At 42.7% G+C, this 22,938-nt stretch overlaps 1 protein-coding gene across 1 annotated transcript in view; it reads left to right on the forward strand.

Annotated features, from left to right (window-relative positions):
- Positions 1–22,938, forward strand: part of LOC103771816 (anthrax toxin receptor 1-like) — a gene marked incomplete at its 5' end in the record, with an annotated part of 55,355 nt that overhangs the window by 26,676 nt on the left and 5,741 nt on the right. Inside the window, 7 exons of the mRNA XM_008939132.1 lie at positions 426–495; positions 1,225–1,303; positions 5,333–5,428; positions 6,126–6,164; positions 8,605–8,703; positions 10,422–10,589; positions 11,757–11,837. Of these exons, the coding sequence (XP_008937380.1) occupies positions 426–495; positions 1,225–1,303; positions 5,333–5,428; positions 6,126–6,164; positions 8,605–8,703; positions 10,422–10,589; positions 11,757–11,837 (632 nt within the window). The remainder of the gene's footprint in view (positions 1–425; positions 496–1,224; positions 1,304–5,332; positions 5,429–6,125; positions 6,165–8,604; positions 8,704–10,421; positions 10,590–11,756; positions 11,838–22,938) is intronic.

Genomic DNA, 22,938 nt, shown 5'->3' on the forward strand with positions numbered 1-22,938 from the left:
TTCCATTTCCCTGCCCTCAAACAGTGCAGCCTTGGCTTCTCGTGTGTGCTTGCACGTGGGTAGGCAAAAATTGAATCCTATACTTTGACCCTTTGAGTAACTCGTGGGATAGGAGTATTCATTATAAGTAGAGTTTGCATGCATTTATCAGACAGCTGAGTATTGCTCAAATCTGGCTTCAAAATGGCTGATTACTGCTGTCAGGAACAAAGATGTGCTTCTGCTTTTTACCTGTAACATTGTATCAGCATCAATGAGAACAGTCATCCCAGTACTTGGTCTTGTAATCGGTAACATTGGGGAATATTGTTACTTACATGCTGAATTTGTCTGTGGCTCTCATTGGTGTCAGCATGTCTCCAGGGGATGGCCTGCTTGGGACAATTTCTTTTTTTTCATCCCTGACAGTTATATTCATTTTTCAGATGAGAAGCCGACCCTTGTTCACGATACTTACTTACTTTGTCCTGCTCCAGTGATAGAAGATGCTGGACAGTAAGTATTGCTTTCCAGCATGTGTCCAGAGAGAGGAGACTTCTGGGTGAGATGCCATCACTGAGTCAGGGGCTCAAAATATTGCCCAAAGTGCCAAGCTAACAAATTTGTGTGTGCGTGTGGGGCAGGATTACCTCTATTTCCTTTGTGCCAGCCTCTCTCAGTATGAGCCAGCATAACATTATTCAGTGTTGGATCTTCAGCACAACTTAACCAAAGGCCTTTTTGGACCATGGTCCTATATCACAGAATTGTAGAATGGTAATTTCTAGGGCCAGATTCTTATTTAATTTCACTGTCATATCAGTGTTTTTATCCCTTGACCTTAATGCAGATATTCTGGATTTATTTGGATATAAAAGAAAACATGCTGTCTCTTTAAGCTACAAAAGGGTTTAAAAAAAAAAAAAATTCAAGTTTTTTATGCTTTCTAGGGTAATACTGCAGGCTTTATGTTGTGACTCACTGTCCTAGTGCCCTTTGCCTCTGGTGGGATGGGTATTTTTAATAAAGACCATATGCCCCAGCTCAGTTAAGTCAGCATAAAAAGGGTAGCTCCTGGGCAGGCAGAGAGACAAATGCAGGTAAGCACCTGAAGCCATGAAAACGCCTTGACTCAGCAGGACATTCTGCCCATATGTGTTCATGAGCCAATGGTTAAAGCACAGACAGAACAAAGGAAACAATGGGTATAAAGATGACACTAAGTGTATCTGTTTTGTGCTTTAGGGTGGTTTTCCTACAAGTCAGCATGAACAACGGGCTAACATTCATCTCCAGCTCTGTCAGCATCACCAGCACACACTGTGTAAGTAATTGCAATGGGGCTTGACAGAGAAACCATGAGATCCTGGAAAGAGACGGTGGCTCTTCAGGCAAAGCCTCCTTGCATGAGCATGAGCTTTCTACAGCTGCTGCATCACAGTTGTTGGACTGTACCTCTTAGAAAAATAACCAGGGCTAGCTAAGATTAAATTGTTACTGATGATGCATAGATTATGATAGATTTACTCAATAAAGAACTGCAGCAAAAGGTACCCTACCCACTTCTGTGCCAGGAAAATATCATCAAAGTTAGGATCTGACTAGAACAGAATCTTGGAAAATGAGGGAATGAGCATCAGGAAGCAACACCCTGTGAGCTTTGGGATCCCTTATGGGATTTGGGGTGAAAGGCATAACTGCCAGGATCTGGATCTGGAGGGGCCACAGTATGGGAGGTCCTCCAAATTTACAAGGTGATTTTTTGGGCTAGAGGTTGCAACATTTTCTTAGACTACTACAATTTACCCTTTACTAGTTCAGGATTCACTAAGACATTTTTACAGTTTTAGTGAAGTCATAAAGAGCTGATTGCTTTTCTCTTAGCATCACAGGGGATGACCAAAAAGAGGTAGCTGCCTCAGATCCTGGGGTGAGCTTATTCATAAAAGATTGATGCTCAACCCAGCCGAGGGAGAATGTGCTGCTATGGGACAGTTGCAGCTGTGATATGAGCATCTCCAGGTCAAAAAGACCACCTATCCCCAGGTGGAGTGTCAGGGACTAACAGCTAGAAATAATATGTTACTGAAATCTGATTTTAGAGTCAAACAATCAAAATGAAGACTCAATCTTCTTCCTTGGAGTAAAAAATAGACAGTGTCCATAGCTGGTGCAAGAAAGTATGGTAGCTAAAAATTTGGCCTTGTACTTATGGGCTGAATAAAGTTTGCTGAAGTACCTGATAGTAAACGCTTTGTATCAAGGCTGATTTTTATTGATACTGGTGTCAAAAGGGCTTTTATAGCCTACGCCAAATGCTGTCATACTGGTTTGTAATCATTCTTGGCCTTTTTGACAGCTGCAGAACACAAAGGCAGTAATGAAGACAGAGGGAGTGCCTGAAACTTGCAAATCTGATTTTTCTGATGTTTACAGCAACGAAGCTGGGAAATCTCACACCAGATTGCTGCAACAGTCTGGGGTGCAGGGACTCAGAATTTAGCTGAAATGGAGTTGCTGCTTCACCTAATTATTTTTATTTTTCCAAAACTTTCCTCCAAATTTTCTATGCTGAAGACTTATATTTTCACATTTTATTCTTCTACCCCAGGTACAATAAAACCTTTGGAATCTGCCGTGAAACATAAGTGTTAACTGGTGCATTTAGTTACCCATATGTAGTTTATTTCTAATGAAGACTGAAGTCTTAGCCCTAGCTGAGCTTCCTACGGGCCAGAACATGGATGGAGGAAGTTTTTTCTCTGTGTAGCCTTAGGATAAAGGGAGAAATCCAATCTCCAGTCCTGTCAATCTGACAGTTTTTGACCTGACTCTTGCAGATTGAATGTGAAGGAGGCAGGCAGCCTGATTCTCGGCTGGTACAATAAAGAAAAAAAAAGACTGCCTCTACAGTTACATCCCATAAGCAGGGAAGTTGACGGTTCAGTTTCCAACTTTGTCTTAATTCCATACATTTTACTCTTCTCATTTTAGAGACTCCCTCAGTTTACTTTCCTCTCCTGTTTCCTTTTCTGTGGGTGGCAGTCAGCTGGCCTGCTCAGCTCTCCTCCCCATCTGGTCCTTCTGTCCTTTCTGTACAGTAAGTAGCTTTACTTTACTCCTAAAGCCTCTGTTTGATCCCTGTGCTTATTTCTGTTCAGCTACATGAAGTCTACTATCTCCTTTTGAATGTCCAGCTTCACTACAATGCTTTTTATATTTATTCATAAAAAGAGGACTCTAGCTTCTTGCTGGCAGCAGCTCCTGAAATGCTGCTGCTGAGTGTCTTGAATTTATATGAGCACTTAATATATGAAAAGCAACAAAGGTTACGAAACATGGAGGTAATGTGCATTTGGAGTAACAGTAGCAGTGATACGTGCATCTTGTGCACTGCATTAGCTCTGTGCTAGGATTTGTTTTTAAGGAGAGCAGCAATACCTCTTAAAGTTATGCTTGACTTACCATCCTTTTTTCAGCAAACTGGCTTTGCTGGGAGTTCATGCCTCTCAGTTGTCTGCTTTCCAAATGTGTTAATGCTAAATGGACCCATAGGATGGCTGCAGCACTGAACTGCAGCTGGGCTGTTTGTCTTCTAACAGGATTCTGTTGAGCAGGGGGGTGCATGGCATAGCACTCCACCCTGGCTTTCAGCTGCTCTCTGACCAAATGCATGAGGTGAGCCAAATAACGTATCCCAAAACAGGCTGGTTTGTTGTGCCTATAACAAGCCACAGAGCAGTGGAAGGATGGTACTTTCTTTTCTACCCTCAGCCTTTTCATTGTTTGGGGGGAAAGCAAAGCCACTTGAAAAGTGAAGGGAAATCCTGTTGTAAGAAGGAGAAGAAGGAGCTAAGCACTAGCTTCTGGTGTCATGGGAATTCAGCAAGTAGTTTCAGATTTAATAAAGTGAATGTCATGGACTTTATCCTCCATAAATCTTCTTTAGCATTTGCTTTTTTTTCATTTATCCTCTCGCCTATCCTTGAAAAATCTTTTACAGCTTTTTCTAGTCGACTCCTTTCCCTCAGCCTAATTCTCAAACCTTTCTTCAGGCTCTTTTCATGTCTTCCTATCCCCAGGTTTTCCTCTAGTTTGCTGCCATGTTTTGCCTGTTCTCTGATACCCATATTGCTGGTGGATTGAACCTTTTCTCAAACTCAGAAAATCTACCATTGAAAAGGTTTCTTCTCCCAGTATGAAAGAAATGGGTGGTGCACCAGGGCTAGTCTTAACCTCATCCCAGAGCCCAGTGCAGTCCAAGAAAACAGCATGTCCCAGCATGCCATTCCTGTCTGCAGCAAAAGTTTTAATTTGTAAAAAGCCATGTTTTCAGTGTAGTCTGCAGAGGTCAGGCAGCATGTGATGTGTCTTCCTGTAGTAATTGGAGCAATACACAGAGTTAATACCTCTTCTGAACACACTGACAAGAAATGCTGCAAGTGCAAAGAATACCTCAGGATTTACCCAGGAAAATCAGAACTGTGATTTTCTTTGGTTTCCTGGCTGCTCTGAGAAGCCAATTTCAAGTGTTAACATTTGAAATTTTTTGGATTCTAGTCTTTTTAAAGAAAATTCAACTTTGATTTTGAATGTAGACCCTTTACCTCTACAACCCCAGAGTCTCAACCATTCTTTGCAGAGAAATGGATGGAATAGAAGAATCAGAGATGCTTAAGATCATGATTACAGCATCTCATGAAAAAGTGGTCAAACCAGGCCTAGGGAGCATACCAAGAACCAGCAGCACTGAGGGTTAGTTTGCCTAATCATTCAGGCTGCCATTGTGAGTGCAATTTGAGGCAAAGGGCAATATGGGCAGGCTTGGGAGCTGGTGAGGATGGGTGACTGAGTTGTTCTCTATGATGCTGATAAGCAGTTACCCATAAGAACCTTATGGTAACTCTTTAGCTTCAGTGTTTCCTGTTCTTTGAATATCCACATTTGCACGTTCTGCACCTCTAGTGATGCAATGTTACTGATGCACACTTGAGGGTCTGTAGTCATGTAGTTTGCAGTGCCCCTCTGACAATACTAGGGCACCTGTCAGCACAAACTGGGGAATGGTTTGTATACACCTTTGAATCTGATGGGTTATAAGGATACCATAAATTTATACGTATTCACAACACAAACAGGAGGTGTTTCCCTGAATCATGACTTTGAATACGGTGTTGTCACACCAGATATCGGTTAGACCCTGATGATAATAGTGATTTACTGCACAATCTACCTGAGACCTCATAGTGAGAGGAAACTGGCTCGTTTTGCCCAGTCTAGATGTATAACTTCAGGGCTCTTAACTTGTTTGTGACACATGCAGATAACTCAGAAGTAATCATCTTGTTTGCAGCTGACTGGGACCATTCTTTTCATTGCTCTTCTGATTCTCTTTCTACTACTTGCTCTGGCTCTTCTGTGGTGGTTCTGGCCCCTCTGCTGCACAGTGGTAAGTACAGGCCTTTTTTTTGTTTTGACTTGGTTTCCTCTCTTCTCTGCAAAAGCAGAGTTGAAGTGTTGGGGTGGGTGGTTAAGAAAAACGCTTTCAGATTTGTAAGGCCCTGATTCAACAAATTGCTTAAAGTGCTTGTTGAAGTCACTCTGGTCTGGGGTTTTCAGTGTTGTAAAGCCTACATGGTTTTGACAGTGAATGAGAAGTTTAACTGAGGATGTGGACATGGTCCAAGTTTCTATAGGGATCAAGAACTCCTCTTAGGACAAGATTTGAAACCTGTTGCAGAAAAGTGTAATGGAACTGATATACTAATATGTGCATAAGCTGTTACGGTCCTTTTAAAAGACAAGAATTAGACAGGACTTTAGTTTTTATTCAGAGAGCTGCTTATTCTGTGGGAATATTTTGCACTAGCTTGGTAGCAGAACTATCAGAATATGGAGCTATATTATGAGTAACTGAATAGTACACTTGTTGACTCGTGAGTTCAATGTGATGGATTTAGCTTCTCATCTGCATTTATTTTATGCCCATTGAATAGCAGTGGGGCTAATGAGAGGACTAAATATTGGGGGAATGGAACAGGGCAACCTGTTTGTGATATGAGCAAGAAAGGAGAGAGAAAATAGAGCACCAAGATGGATGAACCCTACCATCATCTCAGATTTCTGCTATGGTTTATATATTCTAGGTGATCAAGGAGCCACCGCCACCCCCCCCTCCAGAGCCCGTAAGTACACTCTTTTTGAGCTGGCTGTAGCCACTGTAAGTGTATTGTGCTCTCCAGGAACATCAGCCTTGTTAGGTGTCTCAATGACACCTTGAAGGCTGTGAGAGGAAGGGTCTTGGGTCAGGACAGTTATTTCTGCCATCTAGCCTCTTTATATACATGAAGATTATTTCCATTCACAGAAAAAAATAGTCGCATAACTCAGACGTCCACAGACCAAGCGTTCTTGTGGCATTCTGTTTCTTCTGCTGTGTGTCAAACAGGCATGTAGGCAAAGCTTTGCTTCTAAAGCTCTGCTGAAAGCTGTCCCTCCTCCAGTAAAGCAGCTATTGCTCTCAGCAGGAAAAAAAAGGAATTTAGCCCAGGCTGATGGTAAGGAACAAAGCCTGGTAGCTGGAAGAAAGGACAGTGAAGGCCACGTGCTTGTGGCTTTGCTACAGAGAAGGGAGACAAGAGCCTGCCCTGGTGGTGGCTCTGCTGCAGAGCCACCTTTGGAAGTACACTTAGCCTTTCTCCATTTAGGTTGTGAGCTGTTTGAGGAAGGGCTGTATCTAGCTCTCTTTGGGACAGTAGCACACTGATCCTGACCTCAGCTTAGTATCACTGTACTAATGTCATGAAAATAATAGTAATAAATAAAAGTACCTCCAGAGACAACTGATGCCTGCCTTTATTTTTTTTTCCTAGGCATAGACAGTTAAATGATGGAAAAATACTTGCCTAACCCACAAAAGGAGCTTACAGTTTGCTGCTAAGTTGCTGTAATTTGGCATGAGTATCAGGAGGCAACCACAGCTGCTGGTTTGAGGTTGCCAGAGGCCACCGTTACTGTGTATGTGATCTTGTTGCTTGTCCTGGGCAGCAGCACTGTGACAACTTAACTTTAGAATACACACTAACTATCATGCTGGTTTTAGGGTGATTAGTGTTGTCATGAAGCCTGTGATTGCAGCCATGCTGCGTTTGAAGGAGATTTCAGAGAGCATCGTGCTCCTGCAGCAAAATTCCCAGATGCTTTGTGATTATTCTCATCATCAGAGATTTTTAGATGCAATCAAAGAGACTGTGAGCTGACGTAAGCCTCCAGGAATAACACAAGACAGCTGTTATCCATCCCAGTGTGGACTGCTGTTCTGTTATGTTTAGCACTAGTCTCCCAAGGTATGATGACCTGCCCTTTAGCTGATGTAGTCTGGTATTGCTGCTATTAAATGGGATATAGTTATCTAAGCTTGTTCTAAACCACAAGCATTAGATTTCCATTACTTTTCAAAATGCATTGTGGTATGTTGCTTTGCTATGCGTTCAGTGTAGGGGATATTTGGTATAAATCTTTTTTCAGCTGGAGAAGTATCAGCCATCACTATTAGCTGGGTCCTGCTACTGTCATGCTTGCCAGCAATAGGAGTTGGTAGACATGACAGTTTTTTTGTTGTTGTTAGTAAAAAATAAGTTCAGGCAGTGTTTCTAAAAACAGTTACAGTGAAAACCAGCAGAGAGCACTGTGTATGACCAGTCCACAAGCAGCATATCAGCAGGAGGTATAGTTAATTGTCTTTATTAATGAAGGTGGTATTGTAGGAGACTTGTTGGTCCCTTTCCTCAGTTACATACTTGAAGAGTGTCATAGTGTGGCTCTCAGCTGCCCTAACTCAGTGTAATGATAGGGAGTCTGAGAAATCCCAGTGACTTCTGCCAGCTCAAGATGATAGAGTTGGAGATGTGTTCCCAGGGTTGCTGAACCAGAAAAATTTGCCAGCTTTTAGTTAAGGAAGAACACAACAGTGAACCTGAAATAAAACCCCGATTCAGACTCTCCCACATTCCAGAAAAAATAATCTGCAGTCTTTATAACTGCAGGTCACAAACTCTGGATCTGAGTTTCCTGACAATTTGGAGATGCTCCAGTCTGAGTCCTGGTTCCAAACTGTACAGCTTGAGCCAGACTCTACAAAGAATCAAGCAGCATAGAATAACTGGTTACAGCTGCCATGAGAAAAGGGTCTGATGCACATGTTAGAAAACTCACAGTGGTAGCTTTTTTCCCCTGTTAGGTGACACTAAGTTCTAAAAGCACAATTAATAAATGATTTCTTTGGGCTTACTGATTGCTGCGTTTTCTGCATAGCATAGTGGCAAGCCAGTATAATGTACGATTCATCTCCACTTTGCTTTCCCTTACAAGTCAGTTGTGATTTTGAAGCTCAATGCATATTTGAATAAATAAAAGCTGCCTGGAGAGAGGCATAGGCAATCATCTTTGGCTTCGCTAGTTAAAATCGCAGCTGCAGAGACAAGAGACTTTTGTCTTTTGTCAGCAAATAAGTATAACACACAAAGCCATATATCCAAGGATTGGACCATAGGATGTTCAGCTGGTTTCCATAGTTTATGCTGTTTATGTGAGAATAGCAGCAATATCTTCTTGCCTTTCCCATAGGAATCAGATGATGAAGATGGATTGCCAAAGAAAAAGTGGCCAACCGTGGATGCATCTTATTATGGAGGTCGAGGTGTTGGTGGAATTAAGAGGATGGAGGTATTTGGCTTGTTCTTCAGTGTCATAAAAATCAGCACGTTTATTTATAAACTGTAGCTATATGTTTTTATGAGATTTTTAAAAAGCTACTTTTATGGACTAGAGACTGGGCTTTAATTTGCTTGTCCAGCTGATTGCACCTGCTATCCAAGTAACAGACATCAAGCTGCCATCACTTGAATCACAATGAATCTAGCATTATAAGCTAGAGAAAATTTTCAGCTTAAGAAATAGGATAAGCACCAAAAGAAGTTTTTAATATACTGAATCAAATCCGTCAGGGCAGTTTGGTCCAATTCCTTTCTTTTAGGCAGATTTACACTGGCTTTGGGCCTTTGAGGGTCTTTGTGCCCGGCTGGCTGGAAGCTGTTGGTTTGGGGAATATAAACCAGTGACTGTTTACCCCCTCTTTTTTCCTTTGTCTTTTATGGTTTGTGTTTGGTTTTGGTTTTTTGTTGGTTGGGGGAAAGGCAGGGGTCTTGGGAGGGGTTGTTGGTTGTTTTGGGGTTTTTTTTTTCCATTAAGCATTAACTCCTAATGTGCAAAACCACTTCCGTGTTGAAATTGGCCAATGAATCAAATCCTGCCATGGGATTCATGCACAAGCAAGTCTTGATGTGTAAAGTGAGGTGTTACTGTGAAGGAAATTTGCTTTGTGCTGTCCCATGGTATGTATGTTACAGGGAGTCAGCGGATCATCCTGTGATCAGCTACCAACTCCTGTAAATAACCATGTTGGTGAAATCAGTTCAGTATTCCTAACTATGGATAATGTGAGGCAGGGAGTTGTCACTCACCTCTATCAACTGAGCGTCTAGTGATGACTTTTAGGAATGTCACACCAGACACCCCCACTGCATTTAATTAGTAGCTGAGGGAGGTGGGCTAACAAAAGCCAGCAAAGCATCTGGACCAAACTGGGGCTAGCAGAATGAAAGCAATGGCTGCTCAGCAAGTCTCTGCAAGTTTGCAGTTGAAGTATTGCTTTTTAATATCCTTAGCTGTTTCCTTTGGGAGAATTTTATCCTTGATGCTGACTAACCTTATGGGACATACATTTCACTTGAATGCAGAGTCACCTTTCTGTTTGAGGTAATTTAGATAAACAAACCCAGGATCTCAGCGTGAAATAAGTAATGTGTAGTATGTGAAGATAAAGTTACTGACCTCTCTTTTAGCTATGCAAGGTCATCTTTAGAAGAGACGATTTTAGCAGTAGCTGCAGAAGTTTGAGGACTGATGCTCTTAAAGAATTCACATACTTGTCTGCTGACCCTTTTTTTTTTTTTTTTCCAATTTTGACCTGAACAACAGGAGCTGCTTGGGACTAGCTGTAAAGACTGCCCACCTTCAGCTAGTGCTGCTGTCAGCTTTTTCCATGAGAGTGGGAAGTGTATTATACTTGTTATGGCAGAGCTAGGCAGAGTGCTTCAGATTTCACTTGGAAACAGGTTAACCTGCCCTGAACACTGAATTCCCATAACACCTTAAGTTACTGGAAGGTGCAGAGGCTGGTAGGCAAAGCAGCTTTTGAGTGAGACTACTTGACCCCTAAATATGTATGTCTGATTACAGTGAGAGTTTGGTGCCTTCATAAACTTGGCTTCATGTCTAGTGGTGTTGGGCCATCTAATGGGAACTAGATTAACGTCTGTGAAAACCACCTGCTAGTGGGGGCTGCTGAAATGTCTTTACTTGGTGTCCTCTCTTGACTGCAGGTGCGATGGGGAGACAAGGGATCGACAGAGGAAGGAGCGAAATTGGAGAAACCCAAAAATGCTATTATTAAGTTGCCAGAACAGGAGTATGAGCCGTGGGAACCCAAGCCAAAAAAGCCTCATGTGAGAAAACCACCTTCCCAGCGGAAATGGTACACTCCAATCAAGGTAATGTGTCTGCCCTTCAGTTTTACCAATCTCTTATGCCATGAGTGTTACTACATCTCACTTCCTTAGTGCAGCCTTTCTTATGGCAGAGCTGAGAGAGCCTATCAAAAAAAAAAGAATGGCTAGTAATGTTCACCTTTACCTATTTCTTGGAAATTGTATTTCACCTGGTACTGTTTTGCCATAGTCTTTTTGAGGAAGAGTGCAGAGTGTTGAAGGACATAAGCAAAGATCTTCCCTTTCTCATCTCACACCTTCTCGTCATGTACTTTTCCACAACCTGAGTTGCAGTGGCAGATGTCTCAACTCTTAGGGAGGATGGATTCTGTTTTGTGCCATCTCAAGGCAGCATACAGAGAAGATCAGATGAAGTGCACAGTCCTTGCTTTGACTGCACTGTGGCTAAGGCCCCGGGTTGGAATTCAGCTCTGTTCCCCTCCAGCTCAGCCACAAGACATAGTGTTTGATTTTGGGCAAATTGCTCAGTCTCTCCACACTTTTCATCCCAATTTCTCCCATGTCATTATAGTATCTGGTGTCTCTCTGTCTTTTAATGTATGAGTCCTCACACAACCCTTGAGGTGGGGCAGAGCTGCTATCTCTGCTTACAGAGATGGAAGCTGGAGGGCTAGCACAGGCCACGGGAACAGCATATCAAGCTAATCCTAGAAACCTGTGGCCATGTCCTATACCATCGCTTGGTGGGATGAGGTCCCTCCTCCCCATCATACTCACAGATCACTTTAACTTTCCAGACAATAAATTCAAGGACTGTATGTGTGAGTTTTAAAGCTTCTGCTTGGGTAGGTAGTCTTGTGGCTGCCTAGCTCTGCTCCAGCTCACCTCCCATTGGTAAAATACTTTGGTTGTTCTGCCTTTTGATAATGTAACACCTGTCTAATTGTACCTCTCACAGGAGTTGCTCACATGAGCAGTCATCCTCGGTGAGCTTTGTGCAGGCTGAATTTGGCCCACTGCATGTTGGGTACATGTTATCCCATTGAAGTCTCTTTTCTGGCTATCCAGATAAGCAGTGTACAGAGGGCAAGAGCGATGTTGGTGTAGACAGCTTAACACAGAAAGGCTGGATCAACTCACCTGTAGCTTAATCTCATGCTATTCTCCCCACATTTTTTGGTCATGTCTTTTTTTTTTTTTTAATTCTAGGGCAAACTTGATGCACTGTGGGCTTTGGTTCGGCGAGGCTATGATCAAGTCTCTCTTATGAGACCACAGCCAGGGGATAAGGTAAGGTGTTACACACTGTCAGATTACTTCTCTGTTAGCAGCAACGCTAAAAAAAAATTTTTTTTGTGAGCTTGTCTCTTTTCACATTACCCTAAGGCTAAAAATTTGTCACAAGAACCAGAGATTTCAAAATGAGCTAATATGCTTGCTGTGGCATCTGTTTAAAAGTATTGCCCCAAAAGGTCAACAGCAGTGTCTCCACTGTGATGATTTAAGCAGACTGAGGAAGAAGCTGGCCAGCCACAGTAGTATATGAGACCTTTTTCAGCCATATAAGGTCTTAGCCTCTTTTTAATGGGCACACATGTTGAAGTCTAAGGATAGGTTCCTTGTCTGGGGGTTGAGGGAACTGCTCCTTTTGAACTTAACATGCAGTAGTCATTCTATGATAACAATTATCCTTCTTACCCTATTTAATTTGTTAAATCTGAGAGGCATTTCTATTAAGTGATCAATGACACAAATCATGAACTGTTCAGGTTATGAAGAAACAAATTATAGCAAAGTTAATGGAGAATAGTTTCTGTAGAATTCTGTGCAGAGAGACATTTCCCTGTTGTATTTTATATGTAAGCAGAGAGTATCACCTGCCTTGATAAAGTCTGTTGACCAAACATGTCAGTAGATGCCTCCTGGGAGGGAGCAGGGAGTTTGTGCCTTTCAGAGCCCCAGAGATATTTGTGTGCTGCCCCTGGGTCACTTGAAATAGCTTTGTTCAGAGCTCTCACAGTTTCTTCTTGAGAGCCTGGCACCATTACAGTTGTCTCCCAGAATAACAAGGTAGAGACAACTCTAGGAGAATTGAGTGTTGCTACTTTGGGCTGTCACACCTTCAGATTTGTCTTTCTGCAGTGGCACTTTGAAACATGAGGGCTGAGCAGAGGTGACAGCATCTTCCTTTTCACCCTGCCCTTTTCAAGCCCGAGTCCATACATTTAATCACTTTCTGTCTCAGAAGAGGTTAGAGTTACAGCAGTAGGTGCCATAAAGTGCTTTTCTGAGGTAGGAGCGGTGCAGAGGCCCTTGTGCTGGGCTTGTTTGCCTGGGTGACTTTCACACCTACTAACAGACTTTAAAAGCAGCCCTAATTTGCATCATCTGGGGTAGATAAGTTGCATCCTTCTGGCTTTGGGCAAAACACTGCTGTGGCGTTTATCTAGTTGTTAACCAAACATGGAGCTTCAGTGTCTGAAGTTTAGTCTCTTCAATTTTTCTTTTGGTGCATAAAGAAACTAAGAGAGCAAATGCAGCTCCCTGTGCTACTTTGTAAAATGGTCTTAACTGCTCCATTAAGCCACATTTTCAAGGCAGCTGTGCTTGAGAGACCTTATTTACTTTTTAAGCACGATCTAGAGCCTCTGAATAGGCTTTTTAGGCCCAGCTTATTTTGATAGCACTACCTCTGTATAATATGAATCTCTCTGCTGCCTTTGACTCTCTCGGCTGGTACACTTCTATCAGTGCAGAGCACAACAGAGCTTCTGTTCGCCTCCACAGTCAAGAAACATGCAGGGGGCTGGCTCCAAACAGGGATCCTCAGTTCCTTACCTTCCAGCTCTGCTGCGGGGAGGACAAGAGGCTCAAAAGAGGCAATGTGAAACAGAGTGAGCTGAAGGATTACTGTATCAGGGAGAACATCAGAAAAATCAAACGTGCATCTGGGAAATAGGGTGGAAAGAATCCTATTGAGCCAGATTCAGTGCAAGAATAGGATCATCTCTGTTCCCTGGCCTGTGAAATTAACTAAAGCTGAAGAATAGTGAAAGTGAAACAAGAGAATGACTAGACATCCTTCTGCTGTTTAAAAATAAATAAATAAACATATAAAGGACATCACAGGCCTGTATTTCATGGAGAAAGCTGGCACAGAAAAGAGTAATGTTGTTTGTTTTGTGGAATTTTCTAGTAGCAATCCTTAGTGGAGAATTGGCTCCTTGTGAGTTAGGCTGCTGATGGGAGTGGGGAAGGGTATAAATCTACCTGTATGTGCACAAAGCCATATATGAGTATATACACATGTGCACACGTTTACTTTGTGGCTGAAGAACGGGGAGGTGAGGTCAGTGCTAAGAGTGACTGGCAGTGTGGAGAGCCTGGAGCTCTGGCTGTACAGAGCTGGAGAAACCTGGCAACCCCAGGAGTAAGCTCACAGCTCTGCTCAAACCATTCCAGGCAGGTACAGGGTCACTCCTGTAAAGGTGTGCTCACAGCAGTCAATGGATTTTGGTTTACTGTTGGGTAGGCATGGAAGCACAGCCTAACATGGCTCAGTGCATAGTGTTCTTCCAAACTGTGCCATCTAGAGGCAATGGCTGTGCTGCGATTTCAGCCAGAGCGATTGCTTTGCCTTGTGGGGTTTTGAGGGTTTAGGGGGACAGGGAGAAGAGTTCTTTGTGTTTTACAGTTAATTTTTTAAAAATTTTATTTTAAGGTAATTGCATAGTGGTCTTCATTGTTCAGCAAAACCTAGTGCTCAGAAAGCAAAAGGAACACAATTTATCTATGCTTTGGGAGTGGCATTTGGATTCCTAACTCAGAAGTTGTCTGTCTCTGAATTTACCAGAAACAGTCATATTATTTATATTTTTTCAGTATTTAACAGAGATGTAGGTTTTTTTCCCACTGGAACAAGATAATTCCCTGAAGTTATGTTTTCCAAATTTCTGTTTCAGTTTACCTCCATTTGGGGGAAAAATTTCCGTTTTTATTGGTTCAGTTGGGTATATGCTTTGCTTTTTGCAGCTATTGGGAGAATTGTAGCAAACCACTTTCTTCTGCATAATGAAAATACTAACTGTAGAGAAGAGAAGAGAACATCCACAGTACAGGGAGAAGAAAGTTTTTCACAAAGCTTTGGGACACAGGAAGAAGGCAAAAATTTTTAACATTAGAATATTCCTTAAAATCTCTTGAAAAGTGTAATTTCATCATTTGAAAATGAGTACTGTGGTTTGGGAGCTTTTCTCCCACAAAAAAAAAAAAAATATCTGAAAAATGCTTGTGGAAAATCTTTCTGTGATAGTTTTGGTGGAAAACAAAATCTGTTCATGTTTGTGGTATATAGACCAATGTATCTCTTTTTGTCATAGAGAAGCAAAAGTCTGTTAGCTTTCAGAGCTGTTCAGCATCTTCCCCCACAACACTGCACTCTTTGTCTCTTCAAACCATATAGCAAAGTCAGGGTTTTCAAATCATGACTTCTCCTCAACTCCCACCACAAAGTGAAGTTAAAAATGGCACTGTTTGTGTTTTCTTGAGTCTTCATGTGGTGAAGCCTGTTCCAGAGAGTGTGTGTATAGGAGAGCCTTGCAGTGGAATTTCAGACTGATGCATGTGTGCAGGAGTATAGGTCTAACTTCTCCAAGGGACTTCCTGTTGTCCTTTGCTCTGAGTGGCCAGGACTGCTGTCCATCCATCCTTATTTCCTCCTTCGTCATCCTTTTGCCTTTCCCAGACCACCTGCTCTCTTCCTTACCTGTGCCCCCCTTGGACTCCTGCCCTAGGACATTCCCTTCCATTTCTTCCTGTGGTTTCTTCCTCTCCTTGCGGTCTCTCTCTCGGTACTTGTTTCTCTGCACCTCCCCTTGAGACAGACTGGAGCCCGACAGTCCTGCCCTCTGGTAGCAATGCGTTGGTGACCAGACTTCTTCCTCTGTTCCTCTCACACTGCAGGGACTAAGCTGCTGGTAGGAGCATGCCCTGGGTTATAGCCTCACTGCAGAGCTGGCTGAGGTCCTGAGAGCCTTCCACAGACTTATCATGGAATGGTAGGGGTTGGAAGGATCGAGTCCAGCCAACCCCATTGATGAAGCAGGTTCACCTAGGCCAGATTTGCACAGGACTGCATCCAGACACGTTTTCAGTGTCTCAAGAGAAGAGACTCCACAGCCTCTCTGGGCAGCCTGTTCCAGTGCTTTGTCACCCTCGCAGTAAAGAAGCTTTTCCTGATGTTGAGGCGCAACTTCCTGCATTCCAGTTCATGCCCATTGCCCCTCACCCTATTGCTGTGCACCACTGGAAAGAGACTGGCCACATTCTCATTCTTTTGACACCCACGCTTCAGATATTTCTAAACATTGATAAGGGCCCCTCTCAGCCGCCTTTTCCTCAGGCTCAACAGCCACAAGTCTCTCAGCCTTTCTAAGAGAGATGTTCCAGTCCCCTCATCATCTTCATAGCGTTCTGCTGGGCTCTCTCCAGTAGTTCCCTGTCTCTCTTGAACTGAGGAACTGAGAACTGGACACAATAATCTATATGTGGTCTCACTTAGGGCAGAGTAGAAGGGGAGGGTCACCTCCTTCAACCTTCTGATCGCACTCTTCTTAATGCCAGGACACTATTTGCCACCTTGGCCACAGGAGCACACTGCTGGCTCATGATTATCGTGTTCACCAGGACTCCCAGATCCTTCTCTGCATTTCTGCTTTCCAGCAAGTTCAGCTTCTAGCCTGTAATGGTGCATGGGTTTATTCCTCCTCAGGTGCAGGACTTTACACTTGTCCTTGTTGAACTTCGTTACCAAGAAAAGAATCTTGGGACAGAAGACCCATCAGTATTAGGCAGGATTTTATTAATAGGACTGCTGTAAAAATCGCAGGCAATTTTCAGAACTGCCTATTTAAAGAAAATTAGCCAAGTACAATTTCTAATGTCCCTTCTGCAAGCCGTGCCTTATGTGTTTGGCTTGGCTCTACAAAGAGCTCCTCCTTGTGGTCTCCGTTCAAGATCATGTCACAGTACCACCACCGAGTTTGGCTGTTAGTTTGGCAAGTACCTCAGTGAAGGATCACAGGACCCTGATCACTCGACTTCTGCAGGTCACCTCTAGCAGGAGCTTCTGTTGCACCAGGATCAGGCAGCAAAGGATACACACACTTAGCTCTACCCCATCATTAGCAGACAGACTGTAATTTTTTGAGGTGCCTCTTAGAGCTCTCGGACAGTATCATCAGAGGAGCACAGAGATGAGAAACGTCTAACAGCTCTGCTGTGGATTGCTAGGCTTTCTTCATTGCAATAATGTACAAAGGTGAAGATTTCACAGGTGTTCGTGCTGTTGCTGATATACTTCCCTTTGTCCCCCAGAAATTTGGAGGTTAGGCAATCAGCAGTCACTCTTTTGGCCCAAGAAAGGAGTTGACAGCCCTGAGGCATGGACACCGCTCATCCAGCAATGGGGAGCGTGTCAGAGTAGACACATGGCCTGGTGCTGTGTTGCTCAAGAATACTCAAGCTGCCTTGAGGGCTTTTCTGTCCCTGTGCTAGTGTCCTCCTGAGGTTGGTTCTGAGCTTTCAGGGGGCGGCTGTGAAGACACGACTTTTGGAAATACTTCAAGACAGTGAGATATTAGTATCTCATAGAAATGACAGTAGCTGGTGGGGCAGGCTGTTTGTAGTCTCTGCGAAAGAGAACTTTCAAGCTCTTCCCATTGGCATCATGGATCAAAAGTGGGGCTGTTACCAGTGCCAGCAAGTAAATGTTAAAAGCCCCAGTATGTGCAGAGAGGAAAGTGAGATGCAGCTCTCAAATGATCTGCTTAGTTGCTGCTTTCAGCAAATCTATTCCATTTTGCATCAGCACATAATGCCGCAGGAAATTTTCAGAGGCTCAGTTTACTGAAAACCTCAATTTAAAAAAAAAAAAAAAAACAAACATGATATTTTTCCCCCAGGCAGAATTGCTCTTGTTTACTTTAAAGGTTTAGAAAGTGATCTCACTTTTGTCACTGAAAATTACCTGCAAGAGAGAGTGTAGACTGGATTTTGCTCTCACTATAATTCTTGTATACTCATGGGACCATACTTAGAAAAAGGCAATGTTTTAGCAGTACTACCCTGTGGTTTCTACACGCACAGCCCTTTCCTGGGGAAGGGGACTAGAAGCAAGCTGTTGTACAGAAAACTGAAAGCCCTTTTTCCTTTTTTTTTTTTTTTTTTTTTTCTCTCTAAAACTGAGGGAAAAAGGCACCCGTACAGCCAAAAAATTTCATAGACTCTGAGCTTCTGGTCATTTTGAAAGCCAGGACTTCTGAGTCTTTTCAAGTTCTCACTATTAAGTTACTGTGTGACTTTGAACAAGGCACAGCAATGGAAATTTTAAACACTGGCCTCTGAAATGAGAACAGGAGTATTTGAGTTCCTTATTCTGTTCCTTATTCAGAGTGATCGCTCTGAAGCTGATAGGTTTGTTAAAGCTCAGAAGATTTTGATTGCTTTCAAATTTTGACTGATTCCTTGTAATGCCAACCACGATATCTATGTGTGTTAGTTTTCCCAACTGCAAAATAATCATGAGAACACAATATCTACATTCCTTACCTGAGGTTTAGTTAAGTCCTGCCAGGCGCTTGGGACTCTGCAGATGAATGGTGGGACACCAAACCTATGGATTATTAATGACTAGTAATTACTTTTTGGCTACTACCTCCAGGTAGTCAGCTGTTTAAATGCAGCCCATGGGGGTGGCAGCACCTTTCTGTCACTCCTCTAGCTGTCCCTGTACCAGTGCTATTTGAGGCTCATTCTAATTACTTCTTTTCAACACTGAGTAATGACCCTTAATAGGCTTCCCTGCCACTTGCTTAGAGATATGTTGTAATTGCCCAAGAAGTAATTGGCAGAGCCACAGGGGTGCTGGAAAAGCAGTGTCCCTTCTTGCAATGCTAAAGGCCAGGTACTCTGAGTGGAACAAACCTTGGAAAAATGAGGGGTGCTTCTGCTCAGTTACAGCTGAGGGGCAGGCCACTGTCTCTGGTTGAGACCAGGGTTTGTATGAGACTGGGGGCAATGGGGTGGTTATGGAGAAGACTAACTCCAAAATGCAGAACTGGTACTTATTAGACTGGTCAAGCTGCATAGGGGAAACAAGGCAGGGATATATTTGCATAGAGTGTTAGGCATCTATAGCATACCTGAAAGGGGAAGGAGAGTTCCATGTCAGGACTTTGGTACTTGAGTTGCTTCTCTGGTGTGGTCATTCCTAGAAATAATAAGGTGCTTGTGTCCCAGGTACCTCTTCCATTCTTCTTAACATAGGAGCTTTGGTGAGAGGAGAGATTTCTGTGTTCTGTAAATATGCCAGCACTGGTAATGAACTGTATGTATCTTATTCCAGGAGAAGAAAATCCATGTGAGATAAGCACAGAGAAACCAAGGAACTGTGGGTTTACCATCTACTTTCTCTAGATAGCAGCAGAGCCATTTAAGGGCCAGTTACTCAGAGATAGGTTTGGGATAGTTGTATCTATTTATAGACTCTAAACAAAGAGACAACACGTCTGTATGGTGGGCCAGGATCTTACATTTTTGTCTGAGGCAAGGAAAAATAATAACCATTTTCACTAGAAATCCCTCTGGGTGTCCAGCATTATCCTATACCCTAAGCTGGTAAAGAGCATTGTGCTTCTCTGTGCATGCCATAATCCCAGTTTGCTCCTGAGGAGGCAATCAAATAATTCACCCTGGAAAACACAATGATACTTAATTACAGCCTGAGCAAGACCAGTTATGGTCCTTTGTGGCCTAATTTGCTGCTCCCAGCAAGCTGCCAATACCTCAAGGCTGAGCCTGTTGCACCCAGCAAATGTTTGTTGCTGTTGTTGCTGTGCTCCACAGCTCTTCCCATTCTAAGTGATGGACAAATGCAATCTCATTTTCCCTGAAAATGCCAAAGGAAAGAGGAAGTATCTTTTGTGAACCAACCTTTTTTTTTTTTATTTTCTTGAACCACATTCTAGTCTGGTCAGCATTCAAGTGTGGAAACGTGTGGTGCTGTGGTTGAAACAAGGGATGTGAGTCATGAGTCCTGAACTTACAAATACCTTCTCCCCCCTGCCCTGAAGCTGCCACATAACCTTGGGTAGATGGTATAACCTGACAGTGGCTCTCTTCACTTCCTCTATTCTAGGAGCTTCATCCATAAAAGCTGTCGGGGAAAAAAAAAAAAGTAATTTGTGCATTGTGAGTGCAGGTTTGGGTGGGATTTGGTCTGGTGTGACTGTACTGTGAGATTGGTACTGAATATACGCTATCCCTGATAGACCTTAACTTTTATTATGCCCAGTGTTATTCTCTTCTGTTCCCTTTACCACTTCAGCTTTTTTAGGGCTCAGAATCAACAGGCGTTTTTATGGATCTACACTGTGCATTTCTTCAGCCACCACCTCAGCAAGGTCCAAGACCTTGTGATGTTTTGTGCATTCCAGTTATCTTGTGACTCTGGCCTTTCTTTCACGAGATGTTTGGAGTCCTTTGCTGCATTTTCCTGCTAAGGAAGGGCTGGAGACAACATGTAGCTCCCTGCTGAATGGGGTGCGATACAAACTGAGTAGCTTGGTCTTCAGTACTGGGATGAGTTCTCCATATCCCCTGCTCCATGTCATTTTCCTTTCCTAAGCTGGAAAAGTGGTATCAGGCACGTGAGAGCTGGATGGTGGGAATGTGTTCAGCACAAAGTTTTATTTTACTGAAGGGTCATGGTCCTAGTTTAAGATGCTTATTGCTCTGACTGAGGTATTCATCCCTCAGGTTCCTCATTATTGGTTGGTTCCTCCAGGAGTTAATTGGAAGTAATCCACTTTTCTTCTCTTTCTTCCATGTATTTTTGCACTGGTCTTCAAACTAACTAAATATACTGCTCCCAGAGGACCCATCCCTGGTTTCAAGCAGTGCTGTGCATAGTGGGGACTGTGGACTGGAGAATAGTGCCTGTAGATGTGTATGTCTTGGGAGCCTGTCAGTACTTGATTGCATTCAACTCTTGGTGTTCTGATTAAAGCAGTAGCCTGGGATACTGCAGCTATTAATCTTGCTACAAAACAGTTGCTATCTAAATTCCCTAGTAGATCTGGACACAAATTTCTCTTTGGTTTTGCTAAAAAGTAATTCTTTAGCTCATCTGTAACTATTTTTGCATGTTAGTGGAATTAGCTGTAGTGGAAAAAATATCCTTGAAAAAGTCTCGATATTTTCAGTTTTTTGTTCTGAAACCTCTTTTCTGCCCAGAACTCAAAAGATGTTTTGATTTGAACATTCATATTCCAAACCCAAATGGAACTTATTTTGACTACTTTTATCTGAAAAATGAAGAGTTTTGCTGATTGTTGATTTTTTTTTTTTTTTTCCCTTGGCCAGCAAGTGAACTGAAAGATGACTTTTATTGACCCTGTTACATGTGGTACATGCCACAGGCCTGTTGGTGGGTTTGCCCTGGCAACCTACCCCCCTTGGCCCCTGGGGGCTCTTCTGGATGAGGTTACCTTGGTATCAGAAGAAGAGCTCCTGTGTTCTCTCCTCCCTTCCCCACCCCATAAATCCTCCTTTCTCAGCTCTTTGGCTCCTATAGCCAGGGTGTCTGAGAGCGTGCTGTGCTTTTGAAGGATTTCTTCTCCCAGTCCCTTTACAGAAGCAAGGCTAGTCCCACTTTGCCTCTGTGAGAGGGGCTTAGATCTCTTGGCTCTCACCTGGGCTTTCTGGGCAGCAATGTGGGTCATACCTTGGCTAAGACAATATGTTTTACTCCGAATGTATCAGTAGTCCAAGTCACTGCTTAACTGTGTCTCACTGTGTGCTCTGCTTTCATCCAGTACATAGTTATCTCATTTGTGTCTTGGGCATCAGAGCTTCTGAAGCAGGTATTAATTTCTATGCTGTGTCTCTGGAGCTGCACTAGTGAGCCAGTAACTGGGGCATAGGGCGAAGCTTAGACTGATTGCTAAAAAGTAAGAGAAAAGGCACAAAATTTACTTATAAAAGTCTCTGTGGACCGTGCAAAGGATGTATGCACGCCTGTGCTGCTTTTAAATATCATTGCCCCATTCTGGGTGAGGACATGTGTCCTGTTTAAAGTTGTGTTACCTCCTATATCTTAAAGCTAAATCTAAGTCCTTTTGCGATGTGAAGCACATTGAGTGAACCCAGTAGGTTACATCTCTTGGCAGCACCACCTCACTCACACTGTTCTGTAAACAGGGGTTTCTGCTGCTGCTTAGATCCTTTTTGTGCATTTGCATTCACAATTTTCTAGTTTTTGATTTTCATTTATCTGATGTACCTAGGGCCATTGTAGGGTCCTCACTGTTAGAATATGAGTGAGTCACAATTCACAATGCAGTGATTTCCTTCCCCTCCAATGACTCCATCAGAGAAGGAGGGAGCAGAAGTGATATGAGTTTACTTCTAAAGAAGCCAGAAAATGCACTGCATAAGGAATGAGCTGGACTGATTTATCTTTTTAAAAACAGCACTAAAGAAAATAATCATTATATTCTTATCATTGGACACTGCCACTTTACTGGACCTTAATCTTAAAATCTTCCTTTCTTCAGTCAACCCCATGTTCTCTGATCTCTTCGTAGTTCTGGGTTATCATCATTTTAGGCATTAGTGCTGAGCTGCCAAATAGATCCCCAGAAAATTGTTGTTGACAAGAGAGGATTTGTTAAACTGGAAGATATTTAAAGAGTCATATTCTTAAGCAAACAGATTATTTTGTGTTAATGATTTTTAATGTTCTCGAGACCTAATAGCTTAAAATGGCTAAATGCAAAAATTAATTGCGAGTTATTAAATTAATTGTTAATGATTAATGCGATAGCTACAGTATAATTATTGATGGTACTTAAAATTTAATTGTTAAATAACATAATTAGAAAATAATTATAAATTATATATTTATTGACCTGAAAGCGTGATCAGCCACCAAAATGCTGATATGGGAGTTTCTGACATTTCCAATATTTTATTATTCTACAGGAGAACAACATCCAAGTCCTAAATGTAAGAGTAGGAGTTAGTAAAAGTTACTTGAATATGCCTGAAAACCAGGCAGGCTTAGGTTTTACATGACAAACTGTTTCAGCAGCTCACTAATATCTAGCCAGCGTGCTGCAGGGTAATCAGTGCAATTCCCAGGAAATTCGTGAAGGTTTTAATGAGCCATGACATGTTCAGTGCATAGGAGGCATGAAGCAGTGCAGTGTGAGGAAGCTTTTGGCAAAGGCTGATATGCATGGATCCTGGCTCCTGAAGAGCCAGCTGCTAATCCTGACACTTGCCCAGGGAACTCAAATAGTGGGAAATCTGTACCTCCTCGGTTCAGCCA

The sequence above is a fragment of the Merops nubicus genome, unplaced genomic scaffold, assembly GCF_000691845.1.
Source record: "Merops nubicus isolate BGI_N331 unplaced genomic scaffold, ASM69184v1 scaffold7394, whole genome shotgun sequence".
Classification (NCBI taxonomy): Eukaryota; Metazoa; Chordata; class Aves; order Coraciiformes; family Meropidae; genus Merops; species Merops nubicus.